The 13,646-nt window shown below is 37.1% G+C and overlaps 1 protein-coding gene across 1 annotated transcript in view; it reads right to left on the bottom strand.

The window, feature by feature from the left end:
* Nucleotides 1-8,806: 8,806 nt before the first annotated feature.
* LOC101893369 (uncharacterized) overlaps nt 8,807-13,646 on the bottom strand; it is a 42,234-nt gene continuing 37,394 nt past the window's right edge. The window contains exons 6-8 of the mRNA XM_020037065.2: nt 10,938-11,351; nt 10,792-10,881; nt 8,807-10,375 (exon numbers count right to left, since the gene is read on the bottom strand). Of these exons, the coding sequence (XP_019892624.2) occupies nt 9,044-10,375; nt 10,792-10,881; nt 10,938-11,351 (1,836 nt within the window). The 3' untranslated portion in view covers nt 8,807-9,043. The remainder of the gene's footprint in view (nt 10,376-10,791; nt 10,882-10,937; nt 11,352-13,646) is intronic.

Raw genomic sequence — 13,646 nt, 5'->3', positions numbered from 1 at the left:
TGGCCATCCGAAGGTGCACATTTACAGTTGGTCTCTTTGGCAAATAAACACGATCATTTTGTTTGTTTACAAACTGCTGGACAACGAATGTTTTCTCATCGGAGAAAATCAAAATCGGCAGTTCACCACTTTCGGCTAAGCGAAGCAACTCTTTAGCTCTTTTGAGTCTATTTTCGTTCTGTGGCGGTGTAAGTTCTTACACTTTTTGGAATTTCAATGGCTCTACCCCGAGCTCATTTCTCATTATTTGCTGAATGGAATATTGCGATATGTTCAGCTCACAAGCCATTTTTCGGCCACTGTGACGCGGGTGTCAATCAAGCCACTTCTTTACTTTTCGAACCATTTCTGCTCATAACCATTTCTAACGGTAACGAGACTACTAATGGTACGAGACACAAAAGATTTATTCACATTTAAATGCTGGAGTGCTCTAACGATAGCCACTTGTGGTTTTCCAGCCAAATATAAAGAAATCACACTATCACGCTTGAAATCCACCGCGAATAACTTTTTTGCTGGAAAATTCTCACCAAAATGCATTTGTACACTTGTTAACAATATAATGAGCTTTCACTGGAACTTAATTTTAACAGCTGACGGACGAGTGGCTTAGAAATGACAACAGTCTAAAGTTGGTTGAAGTTTTTTCATCCCACCCTGTATATATATAAAAGAAAGTTGTGCTACGCTTATAACTCTAGAATCGCTGGCCTGCTTTTAACGATTCAGACAAATACGCAATTGTCTCTTGGCAGAATAGGATAAAATCGAAAAAAAAACGCTTAAAAATGTGAAATTTGAAAATTTTTATTTTGACTTTTGAAATGTACAGATGTAATGTTTTATATTGCATGATTTTTTTTTTTTTTCATTTTCACTTACTATTTTCGAATGTACATTTGTAGTGTTTTTTTTTTCTTTTCGAATGCAAATATAATGTGTAGTCTTTTTTGGGCAGTATTAATAAACAATGGACAAAAGTGATATTTTATAGATTTTAGGTATTTATTGGGTAAGTGGAGGATAAGATATGAACAACATCAATTGATTGTTGAATTGACTCGATTTTTTGAGAACGGAAATTGCAGGTGGTTTACATTGAGGTGTATTACCGAATTATGTGGTGGCGAAACTGAATAGATGATGTCGAAATAATTTAACGCGGACCAAAGTTAAAGGATAGTTACTATTTTAAAATCGCTAGAAAATCACAAAATTGCAAAAATTCTAAAATCAGTGAGCAAATCGAGAAAATTCTTTCAATGGAATCGAATTACTATTGGCAAACTTCGTAAGAACCTTTAAACATTTGCTGTAAAAAATGAGTTTTGAATTCTGAATGAAAGATGAAGAAATGAAGGTGCACAATACGATATTAAATGGACCTACATCGTGTTTCAGCTGGAAGATGCGAACACATTCAAACATACGTGAACCTACTTCTTTCATGTGACAATAATCCGTACAATGAGAACTCCAAATGCAAAATTAATGGGTACTGCAATCAGTCACATACCGAATATACAAAATGGTAGAGGGGGAATTCTAAATGGATAGCATTCGGTTAGCAAATAAAATCCCAAAAGGGTTTTGGGTTTTCAGGCCACACTTTTTAGGGTCCATTATATAGCCTTCACCAAAGGCTAAAGGATCTCAAATATTTTGCTTTATGCTTCGCAAAATTTACGAGATGATTTAAATTTGATACAGTCTAAATATGGGTCATGTCGGTCTACGATTTGTTATAACCCCCATAAATTGAATGCCCCGATTTCAAGTTTATTCCTATATATAAAAGAACATTGCATTAGTTACTACGCTTATAATTCAAGAACGGCTGATCTGATTTTGACGATTCAGATCAATCCAATTCAAAATAAAATCCAAATCCAATCGCGTAAAATGTAAAATTTTTAATATTTCCTTTTGACTTTTGGAATGTATGTTTTATTTTGCAAGAATTTTTTCATTTTGATTTACTATTTTTGAATGTGCATTTGTGTCTTTTTTTATTCTAATGCAATGGTAGTTGTGTGTGTGTGTGATTTTTTTTTTTTTTTTTTTTTGTATAAAGCTGCAATGGACAAAACTTTTATTTGTAGATTTATATATATAAAATAAAGTTATGTTAATTACTACCCTTAAAACTCGAGAACAGATTTTGACAATTCACACCATTTTAAAATACCATTTTCTGTCTTATTCAGTATTTTGATGATTTTAGCGACATTATTCACCGGAATTGTTTCAAATTTGGTATTTGAAGTTCGAAATGGATACTACAGCATTTCGAACTTCAAATACCAAATTTGAAACATATCGTATAGCCCCCATATAACGGTACCCCCCGTTATATGGGGGCTATACGATATCGTGGACCTGTATAGACAATTCTCTCTCAGGGGGTAAAGTACTCACAAGGAACTACTTGTGTGGATTTTAAGACAATTCCATTGAAAAGTGTGGCTAAGATCATCAAAATACCGAATATCGGGGGGTACAGTTGTATGGGGGATATACGATATCGTGGACCTATAGACAATTCTTTTTGAGGAGGTAAAATGCCCACAAGGGACTCTTTTTGTGGAATTTCAGACAATTCCGTTGAAAAATGTGGATAAAATCATCAAAATACCAAATATCGGGGGTACCGTTATTGGGGGCTATACGATATCGTGGACCTATATAGATAATTCTCTGCCGAGGTATAAAGTACCCACAAGGAATTACTTGTGTGGATTTTCAGAAATTTCCATTGAAAAAGGTGGCTAACATCATCAAAAAACCGAATATCGGGGGTACCTTTACATGGGGGCTATACGATATCGTGGACCGATATACCCCATCTTCGAACTTAACCTGCCTGCAGACAAAAGAGAGATCTGTGCAAAATTTTAGCTTCCTATCTTAATTCGTTTAGACTGTAGCGTTATTACAACAGACGGACAGACGGATGGACAGGACTAAAACGTCTTAAAATTTTACGCTAATCAAGAATATATATATACTTTGTTGGGTCTAAAATGATTATTTCGATGAGTTACAAACGGAATGACGAACTTAATATACCCTCCATACTTTTTGATGGAGGGTATAAAATGCTACTCAGAGCAACATAATACTTAAAATCTGCAGATACCGTTATACTGAGGTTGTGCCTAAAAGAAAACCATTGCACCGAATTAGTCTGGTAAGTTTTCAAATACTTTGTTTGAAAAAAAATATATATTTTTTTGTCTTTTGGGACCGCCGAAATAGTCGGCTACATCGGTGAGCCAATGTTACACAATTATTGAGGAAACAGATTTCTAAAATCCAAATGTGACATAAATACTTGGAAATACCAATTTAAAGTACCAGTAAGCAACATTTTTATTCAATACTAAAATAGCCTACGAACAATTTTCTTCAATGGGAAGATTGTATTTGGTTTTTACTTTTTGTCATTATAGGCTAAGCATCAGTTTTATTATTGGCTCCTGAAATTGGTTATGTATTCTATTTGACTTTTTGAAGTTTTTCCTCTCTTTTTGGAAATAGATAAATAGACCTTTTCTGCTCTTGGTTTTCAAATACAATCATATTTACTGTTCTTAAAAAAATCTCCCACAAAAGTATTTTGTTTAGAACGCTAGATTTTGTTTGTGAATTGCTAAATGTCGGATTATTTTACAAGTTAATTTAAATATATTAACTTGACATAAATTCACAAATTCTTCGTCGCGAAGAAGTATTTCCCATAAATGGGAAATACTAAAACTAAGGGCCAGCAACGTTGGCCGGGTCAGCTAGTTATTTATATACCGATTTACATCATTTAGAAATACATTTTTCAAGCTTTAGCTGCAACTCAAACATTACCAAATTCAAGTGGATATCGTTCATAATTGTTACCTTCTCGAAAATACGTTCTTGCATGTGTTATCCTTTTTCTTTCGGTGATATTGGAAACTCTGTTGAATTAATTCTTTCGGACTCATTTTCTGTCTAGAGTATTTGGTAAATGCTATTCTTTAATGTTTATATGTTATATGTCTCGTCAAGTCCAGAGTTTGTTTTGGTTTAAGGATGCGCCGCTACACGCTCGGCAACCTTCGATCCATTGTGTTCATTTTGGAAGAGGAACGTTGTTGAGATAGGCAAGATATAGAAGAAGAAGAAAGAAAAACAAGTAAAAAAGCTGTAAGTTCGGCCGGGCCGACGAACGAATTGGCAATTTTCAAAAAAAAAAACCGTTAAACCGTTAAATTCTTTTAAAATCTAAAAAATATCAAATGTAGCCGTCACATTAGGGTCTAAACGACGATGTGGACCTGCATAGGCAACTTTTACTACAAGCCATTACAATATTCAAATGCGGAACTTAAAAAGAATTGGTGACTAATGTAGCTAAAATCATCAATATAGGGAGGTACTATTATATGGGGGCTATACAAAAATGTGGACGTGCACAGAGAATTTTCTGCCTTATGCTGCAGTATCCATTAGGAACTTCAAATACCAAATTTGAGACAATTCCGGTGAATAAAGTCGCTAAAATCATCAAAATACCGAATATTGGGAGGTACCGTCATATGGGGGCTATAGAAATACGTGGACGTGCGCACAAAATTTTTGTCTTAGGCTGTAGTATTCATTACGAACTTCAAATACCAAATTTGAAACAATTCCGGTTAATAATGTCGCTAAAATCAACAAAATGCCGAATATCGGGACGAACCGTTATATGGGGGCTTTAAGAAGACGTGGACCTACAATACCAAAAGTCCTGCGACATGATATACATTTGAAGAAAAATTTTTCAATCTGCTTCATTTCGTTCGGAAGCTAGAGTGATCTCCACAGACGGATAGATGGACGGACATTGTTAAATCGACATAGAATTTTATGCTGATCAAGAATATATATACTTTGTGGGGTCAAAAATGTATATTTCGAGGTGCTACAAACGGAATGACAAACTTAAAAAAAAGGATTTGTAGAGAGATGTATAGTTAGCAGGGTGTTCTGCCTAGCCAAAAAATATATGTGCATTTATATTTAAACGAATCTCCAGGTCCAGTAACCTTTTTATGGTCTTCACCACACAGGGAGGGAGGCTAGTCGGTCTGCAGTCTTTAGGTAATGTGTGACTAGGTTCCCCGACTTTGGAAAGCACAACAAGCCTTTAAAGTCTTCTGTAAGATAGTCAACACTTACTCAGATGCATTTAGCAACAATACTCATATAATCGCATTAGGATCAGGATACTTGAAGGGGTGAAAGGTGTTGATCGACAATAAAAAATTGAGGTACCTTATTATCCTTTCTGAAAGTCTCTTATCTTTTGCTGTGCAATGATTACTTACTATCACCTACATCGGGAAACCTGAGACCAGAGTTAGTTCATGTACCATCATCTCCCTGGGATCCTTAGACAGTATTTTACGAAATCTAGGTGTATTATCAACTCCCTATACCACACACTCACAATAGCTTTTCCAAAATTTATCTCACTTTCCTCCCAGGGTAGGTGATTAAACAACATTTCGCATGGCTTTTACGAAGGACACATATGACAACATTCACTGCTCTCTCTACATGGATGACCTAAAATTGTTTCCCAGTCTGTCCTCCTTAAGTTCCTATCAGATTTCTGTCTGACACCGCATCTAGCGACGTAGAAGATGATCTTTAGGTCTGAGAAGGAGCCGGTACCTTCCAATTGGTAATAGTAGAGTAGCCATATTGAAGAGGATGCTGTCAATCACTTTCCCTTTACACTTTTCTGAAATGTCGAAATACCCTTATTTCATATTCTAAGATTATTGTTGAGAATTAAAATGAATACTGAATCACCTCTAACATTCTTATCAATGCTCCCCCAGTAAAAGCGATGGGCGATTGCGTTAGATTCTAGGATGATATCGCATGCACTTCTCATTGCCTTTTAGGTTCATGATATCCTTGTGTGGAGGGTCCGGATCTTCATAAGGCATGTAGACCTCTACCATCCAATCTATTGAATTAATTGTGTTATTATCGTTTACTAACCTCTTCGATTTAAAAACTTGCAAAACCATCTAGCTCAACCAATCTTTCTTCAACAGTGCTGAGGACGTCAACTATTAGTGGGATGGTTCCTATTCCGGATATCTCCTTTTTCAAATTTTTAAGTTTGGTCAACGCTTTTGATTTTATGTCTTTTCTCTGTTGAATCTTTTGTTCTCAATATAGAGTAGCCAATACAAAAACATTTTATTTATCTGAACTTGATTGCTTCACCTAAATTCCTGTCCTCCAGGATCATTTGCAAACACTACAACAGCTCCCACGGCGGCCGGTTCTATGTACCGGATTGACTCGGAGGCACATTTCTCCGACCAGGGGCCGCCAACCCAGCAAATACATGTTCGTGTTCGTCCATTTTTCTGATGTGGGAGCAACATTACCCGGAATGTTTGCTCCGTATTCTCTTGGTCCGAGCCGGGATCGAGACCAACCCCGGACCATGGTTCTGCTCCGTTTGTCGTAATCGCATCCACCACAGATCGGTTTCGGTGAGATGCAACGGATGCATGGAGTGGGTGCATTTCCGGAATTGTTCCGGCCTAAACCGGATACAGGAGTATAGCGATAGGGACTACATTGCTTCCTGCTGCGTCAATGTAGACCCCAGTGAGTCTTCATCTTCGGCGTCCTCATCGTCGTCGCAATATGAGACTCCCCCGCAATCTCCTCAACAGCAATCTACGCAGCAGTTGACGCCACACATTGCTGTTCAGGTTCCGGATAATGCATCATTTCTCCAATTTAATTGTGATGGTCTCAGAGGTAAGATCAACGAAATTGTAAGCTTTATGAGTCGGAAGAATATCAAGGTCGCAGCGATCCAGGAGACGACGCTGAGTACCACCTGCACGCTTCAAAGTTGTGATGGATACAACGTACTGAGGAAGGATCGCTCTAGAGGTGGAGGTGGAGGTGGAGGATTAGCGTTCCTATTGCACCACTCTGTCCAGTACAGACCTATCTCGCCTGAGCTTGACTCTAGTGACCCGTACATGGAATGTATGGGGGTAGCGGTCAAGTGTGGAACCGCCGAGGTAGAGGTGCTCAACGTGTACATTCCGCCGTTAAATAGCTGTGCCCCACGTTATATGCCTAATATCAGTTCACTACTGGTAGACAATAACCGTCTGGTGCTAGGGGATTTCAATGCCCATCATGAATTATGGCATTCCGTCCTAGGTAATGACCAGAGAGGCATGGCGATGGCTGAGCAAATCGATAGCTCCACGTTTTGCACAGTGAATGAGGACGCGCCCACCAGAATAAGGGGAGACTGCCACAGTTCTCCGGACATATCCATCGTATCCCCAAGAATGCCAGCAAAAGTGATGCATACAGGCCGATATCACTTTTGTCACCAGTAGCAAAGACGCTTGAGGCTTTACTCCTCCCCAGCATAAGAGAGTGTTTCCCAGTAGCCGATCATCAACACGGATTCCGGAAATTGCATAGCACAACAACAGCTTTACACGCCATTTCCACACATGTCAGTAGAGGTCTCAACCAGAACAGGCCGTGCGATAGAACAGTTATGGTGGCACTTGATTTATCAAAAGCCTTTGATACAGTCAATCATGCCACACTGTTCGAGGACATTGAACGCACCACCCTCCGGCCAAGTTTGAAACGTTGGATAGTAAACTACATGTGTGGACGCCAGTCGTACGTGGAATTCAGAAACAAGAAGTGGAGCATCCGTAGAGTCAAACAGGGAGTTCCCCAAGGTGGGGTGAGTACTTGGGGAGCAGTACTTGGGGAGCAGCTAAGGAAACCTTGTTGACCTCTTACAACGCGATAGGCCGGTCTGTGGTAAACTTTGCGGCTCCGGTGTGGTCCGCTAACGTCAGTGCTACGCAGTGGAAAAATGTTCAGTCCTGCCAGAATGCCGCCCTTAGAACCGCAACAGGGTGCCTTCTCATGACACCTGTCGATTACATGAGGAGGCGAAGGTCTTACCGGTGCGACAGCATAACAAAATGCTGTCAATGCAATACCTGCTTGGGTGTTATAGACAAAGCCATCCAAATCACCATCTTGTGGATAGGCAACCTCCGCCCAGGCACGTTAGGAAAGACCTTCATGATCTAGAGAGAGAGGTACAGAGGTATAAGAGAGAGCCTCTAGTTCACCAGGCCTATCAAGCGGGACTGAATAGTATTCACTCTAACGCGGTCTCAGAGGCCATTGAAGGATATAGAGTGAATACTGTGCTAGGAAACCATCCCCCTCCCGTCGCAGCTGAAGAACGAGAGCTACCCCGACAAACCCGAGTAGTCTTGGCTCAATTACGATCCGGATGGTGCAGCCGCCTAAATTCCTATTGGGCCCGGATCAACGGTGACGTGCAGAACATCTGCCCAGCATGTGGCACAGGCCCACATGACACGCTGCACTTATTTCGCTGCCCAGCCAAGCCTACTCACCTAACTCCAGTCTCGTTATGGACACAACCCATACAGGTTGCATCCTTTTTGAGACTGGACTTAGAGGCAGAACCCGATTGAACTGAGTCAGAAAATGGAAACCGAACGAACACAGATGTATGAGCTGCTACAACAACAACAACAGCTCCCAACAACTCAAAAGCAAAATATTAATATATCACAAAAAATTTAAATTTAAATTAACAAGAGCAACATTTGATTGGATTTGACAAGTTTAAAACCATATGATTGTCAAATAACCCTATCGTTCGACTATTATTATTTATTAACATTTAAAGTTTATTATAATTGTAGTACAAAAAAGGTTTAGTTATAAACTAATGGGGACTGGTTTTTGTATGACGATACGAAAGTAAAACTGCAGAAAAACACCATCACCACCAACACCATAAGTTTTATGTATTTGTTTTTTTTTTTCACTTAAGCCCAATTTGGAATGGAGTTTGTCTTTCACATTCGTCATACAAAAACCAGGACTTCATATGTACTTATATCTTATTTGATTTAAAAAGACATAAATAACATATATTGTTCTTATTCTCCATTCAACTACCAATAAAAGGATTTGATGCTGTATCGGCATTATTTCGGTGCGTTCTCAAATGCTGCGTAACACCAATTCTATTTTTAAACATTTTACCGCAAAGTGTACATGGATGATTGCGGCTATCTTCATGTATTGTTTCGTGGGCTCGCATTGTTTTTTTAGTTTTAAAGGCCTTTCCACAGATGTTGCAAACGAAACTTCTCGAATTTGAATGTGTTAACAGATGCATATTTAATCTTCGTTTGCTAAAGAACGCCTTGGAACAAATTGAACAATGTTCTTTATTTTGGGCACTGTGTCGCTTCTTGTGTTCGGTCAATGACGATGGCATAGTAAACGAAGAGCCACATATTTCACAGAAATATGGCTTAATGCCATTGTGTCCACGCATGTGGGCTGTAAGATCTACAACTTTTATAAATGTTTTCCCACAAACTCTACACACTTCACTGGTATCGTTCATATGTCGTCGGGCATGAAATGTATAAGCCTGAACATTGGTATAGGTTTTGACACAGAGAGGACACTTTAAAGGTTCCAGACCATGTGACAGAGATTCATGTACTTTTAACTGCAGAGGATTCTTATGTTTTTTGCCACACTCCGAACAATAGAAGGGGCCAACATGCTCATCTAAAAACAACATATGCTCGTAATATATCGATATGTCTTTGGGCGATGTTTTCTTGTGCAGCATTTTGGCCTTCTCGGTGGTAAAGTGGCCATGGATGCAGTACAAATACTTCTTGAGGGCTACATCATCCACCTGCAATGATAATTCTGACTGTAAGGCCTCGATCATTTGACTTAGAGCTTCGTCGCGTTTATTTGTGCAGACATTTTCTACGAGATTTGTGTTCCACAAGTGTGGAAATCTTTTATAAATCTCTAGAATTTGTATAATTTCTTCTGTCTCCAATGGTTGCCGTTGTACTCCAATTTCTACAATGGAATAATTGTTCAGAAATGGTTCTAGAAATTGCATCTTGTTAAAGTACCACTGAGGAATATTCCTGCTTTTAAGTGTTCCACCACGCTGCTCATATGACTTGAGGCGATTCAACTTAATGGCATAACCATTTCGAATTCGTCTTATTACTGCTGATACGTACTTGCAGGTAATCTCAATGTTTAAATTATTTCGGATTTCTGCGGCAATTTGCGACCAATATTTTTCACGCTCTTTACTAGAGTTAAGCTTTGACGGATATTGCTTCCAATTCCATAGACGAGGTTGCTTTTTGTAGGCCTCTATAAATGTTAGGAAATTTTTTTCACATTTCAAGAATTGACTCACGAACACCTTAGTTTTGTTGTCCTCTGGTTCCCACTGTAATCAAAAAAAGAGAGAAGTAATAAAAGGTTCACTATCCTTAAAGTTTAACAAGAATAATAGATCTGATAGATTATAACTGTTATAATTTTTAGCCATTTTGATCACAAAAACTTCGAAACCATTTTGAAGACAGAGATATAGAAATAGATTCTTTAAAAAATACTACGGTATCGTAACCACGGAAGTTGGAAACTATCCTGAGAGACAATGAATATTACCATTTTTAGTAGTCCTGCTATAACAACAATTGTTACATAAAAATTTAAGGCTTAAAACATCAAATAATGTTAGAAATTGAAAGAAGTTCATTTCAGAATAAAACTTATGACCAATATTCTCAAAGATTCTAAGTAATTTCAAGTCGTTTAAGACTATATTGTCCATATTGTAGTTATCTAGTAAATAATTACCTCAGCTTCTGATTCAAAACATGCGTTATCGTTGTCTTCATCATTAATAGGATCTTCTGTTCGCTCACACTGTGGTTGATCTAAAGGGTCCTGAAATGCCAATTTTTTATATTATGAATAATTTTCTAATATATCGTTTGACTTACCGTCTCATCATCTCCGGCCATACCTTCGCTTTCAAATCCTTTAAACCCTTCCTCGTCATCAATTTCAGATTTTGTACTGCCATCATCCATATTTTTATCGTGTGTTTGTGTTTCGCTGTAGCTTGTTGGAGACAGTGGAGGTGCTACTTCACAGCCATCATTCGAATGCTCCGCCTTGACGGATAGCGGTGAATATATTTCTAAATATTCCTCATTGCATTCCACTTCTGAAGCAGGTGATGATGAAATATTTTCCAGATCATCAACACTGTGGTCCGATTGATGATGGGCAATAAACTCGTCCAATGTTGAATAGTATTCACTGCATTCGTTGCATTTCAGGCAGTATTGATCTTTCGAATCTATCGCAGGTGCTACTAATATTTCTCCACAAAGAATATATTCAATATATTCCTCCATTATTCATTGATAAATTCTCATTGAAGGATGGAAAATAAAGCTTGTAATTCTTAGATAAGGATGCAATCCAACCAGATTACAAAAATCCAAAAGTTTGCTGCTGCCAGATACCGTCGTCGTATAAATAAGAAACAAACAGAAAACTGTAAGAACGATAAAGGTTAAAATCAAAACAAAAACAAATAAACATTTAGAAGAAGAACAATAAATAGAAGAGTTATGCGGTTCGAAAAAGAACTGAGTTATTACACTTAACAGCGTTGCCAGTTTGGTTTTTTTGGACGACTTTTCAAAACAGCGACAAAACTCTAATACTTAGTACGTATGGCACGTGGTTCATTGTCTACTCGCTTAACGATTAAAAATTTACTTTTCAACTTTTTCTAGGTGAACAACAATGTTTGTCCTTTTTCCATTCAAGTTAGAATTTCCGCAAAAACCGATAATTATGAACTGTTCCGTATGAACGGTTTTATTCGTTTACATGGTTTTGAAAGGTATTAACCAAATTTCTGTGCACTGCTCCAGAACCTGCAAGAATAGACAAGTTTTGCCATTTTTGTCGATATCATAAGAGAAAAATAATATATTCTTGCAGTTCTGGAACAGAGCACTTGCGTGTGTATAATCATGGTACAAAAAAAAGGCAAGGTAGAGCTCCCAGCTGATTACAATTTCTAAGTATCCCCGACTTCTGACAATTTTGTGTATGTATTTGTTGTTTTGAAAAATAAAAACAGAATATTTCAACATCAATGATTGGAAGAAACTTAAACTGCGGAGCGCACATTAATAACATTAACTAGATTTGCCATGGAAATGAAAGATTGAACACCTAGGATCATATTTCTGAGAAAACAGCCAAGCATTTCATTTATCTTTCGCGCTATTTGACTCATTTTAGAAATGAACAAAAAATACCAAATAAATAAAAATAACTTGATGCCTATAAATGTGAACAATTCTGACAGAAAGCAAGCATAGCCTCAGGGCTGTATTTCTGTAGTTTTATGAAGCTGTTCTACCTCCTTATTGTACCATGTGTATAATATTTGTTTCGTTCCAGAACACCAGCAAGAATATACTAGTTTTGTTAGTTTAGTTAGTTTAGTTTTTTTTTCGATATCATAAAAGATAAATTGGTATGATAAAATTAAGAAGGTAAAGTCATTTCTAATAAATAATTCTCTGTAATTTACCTTGTCACATTTCACTACATAAAAAACAGGTTTCCATCTCTGATTTGAGTTTGTACAATGGATTTAAAAATACCAATTTTGACAATGAGATGTTGTCAAATGAATATTTTTTGATTCCTTGATTCTACCGTGTAAATTGGTTATAGTATAATAATTTTTAATTTCTTGCAAAAAACTAACAGTCTGTTTTTTAACTATATTTTTGCCAATAGTTGGCAAATTTGTCGACTGAAAAAAATATTTGGGTTTTTTGAAGCCAACGCTTTTTATGTCAGTGACATACAAACAGAAAAAAACGATAGGCAAAAAACAATTGGCGTTTTGTTACAGAATCACGCTGAAATTGTAAGTGATAATAGAAAATTAACATATAAACTGTTTTAACATAATAACATTTTGCAGGCGCATCTTGCAGGACCATATTTTTCAAATGTCTTATTGACATTGTTTTATTCTTTTTTTAAATTTTGATTTTATTTGCAGCACAACTCCGAATAAAATTAAATCGAAATCTTCAAAATAATGGTTATGAAAACACTGACATATCAAAGCTTTTCGGAAATGGACTAAAATGGAAATTAAAAAGAATACTTTTGAATACGAACGAATCGAGTGAAAGCAAACAGAAAAACAGGCTGTAAATGCAAAGTTAAAACCTGTCAACATTAACAAAGCGTCTATTGTTTTCAAAACAAAAACCTATGTTGTTGCCATTAACTGTCAAAATTATTCTGCGTAACTTGCAAAAATAAATGTATTAAAAATACTTTTATATCGTAATTCCGACTATAAACCATTTTTGAACTTATTATGAATATGCAACATTTTCAATTTGAGAGGGAAATTACTTTTATACGATTTCCCAGTGACTCCTTGAAGTGCTACAATATTTGTGCTTGCAGCTGATAACTATGCATTGAGAGGAATTGTAGCATTGATTAATTGTTCTGCAATGTAAACCCCATGGCAGAAGAATACAGGTAGATGCATCAACGCTTGGGAGCATTGATATGTCAAAAAAAATTAAATGTTTTTTCAAATATAAGTAGATTTTCATATACTTTCATATACTACGTCATTCGGAGGGTAT

The sequence above is a fragment of the Musca domestica genome, unplaced genomic scaffold, assembly GCF_030504385.1.
Source record: "Musca domestica strain aabys unplaced genomic scaffold, Musca_domestica.polishedcontigs.V.1.1 13, whole genome shotgun sequence".
Taxonomy (NCBI): Eukaryota; Metazoa; Arthropoda; class Insecta; order Diptera; family Muscidae; genus Musca; species Musca domestica.
This window is presented reverse-complemented; position numbering and strand designations above follow the sequence as displayed.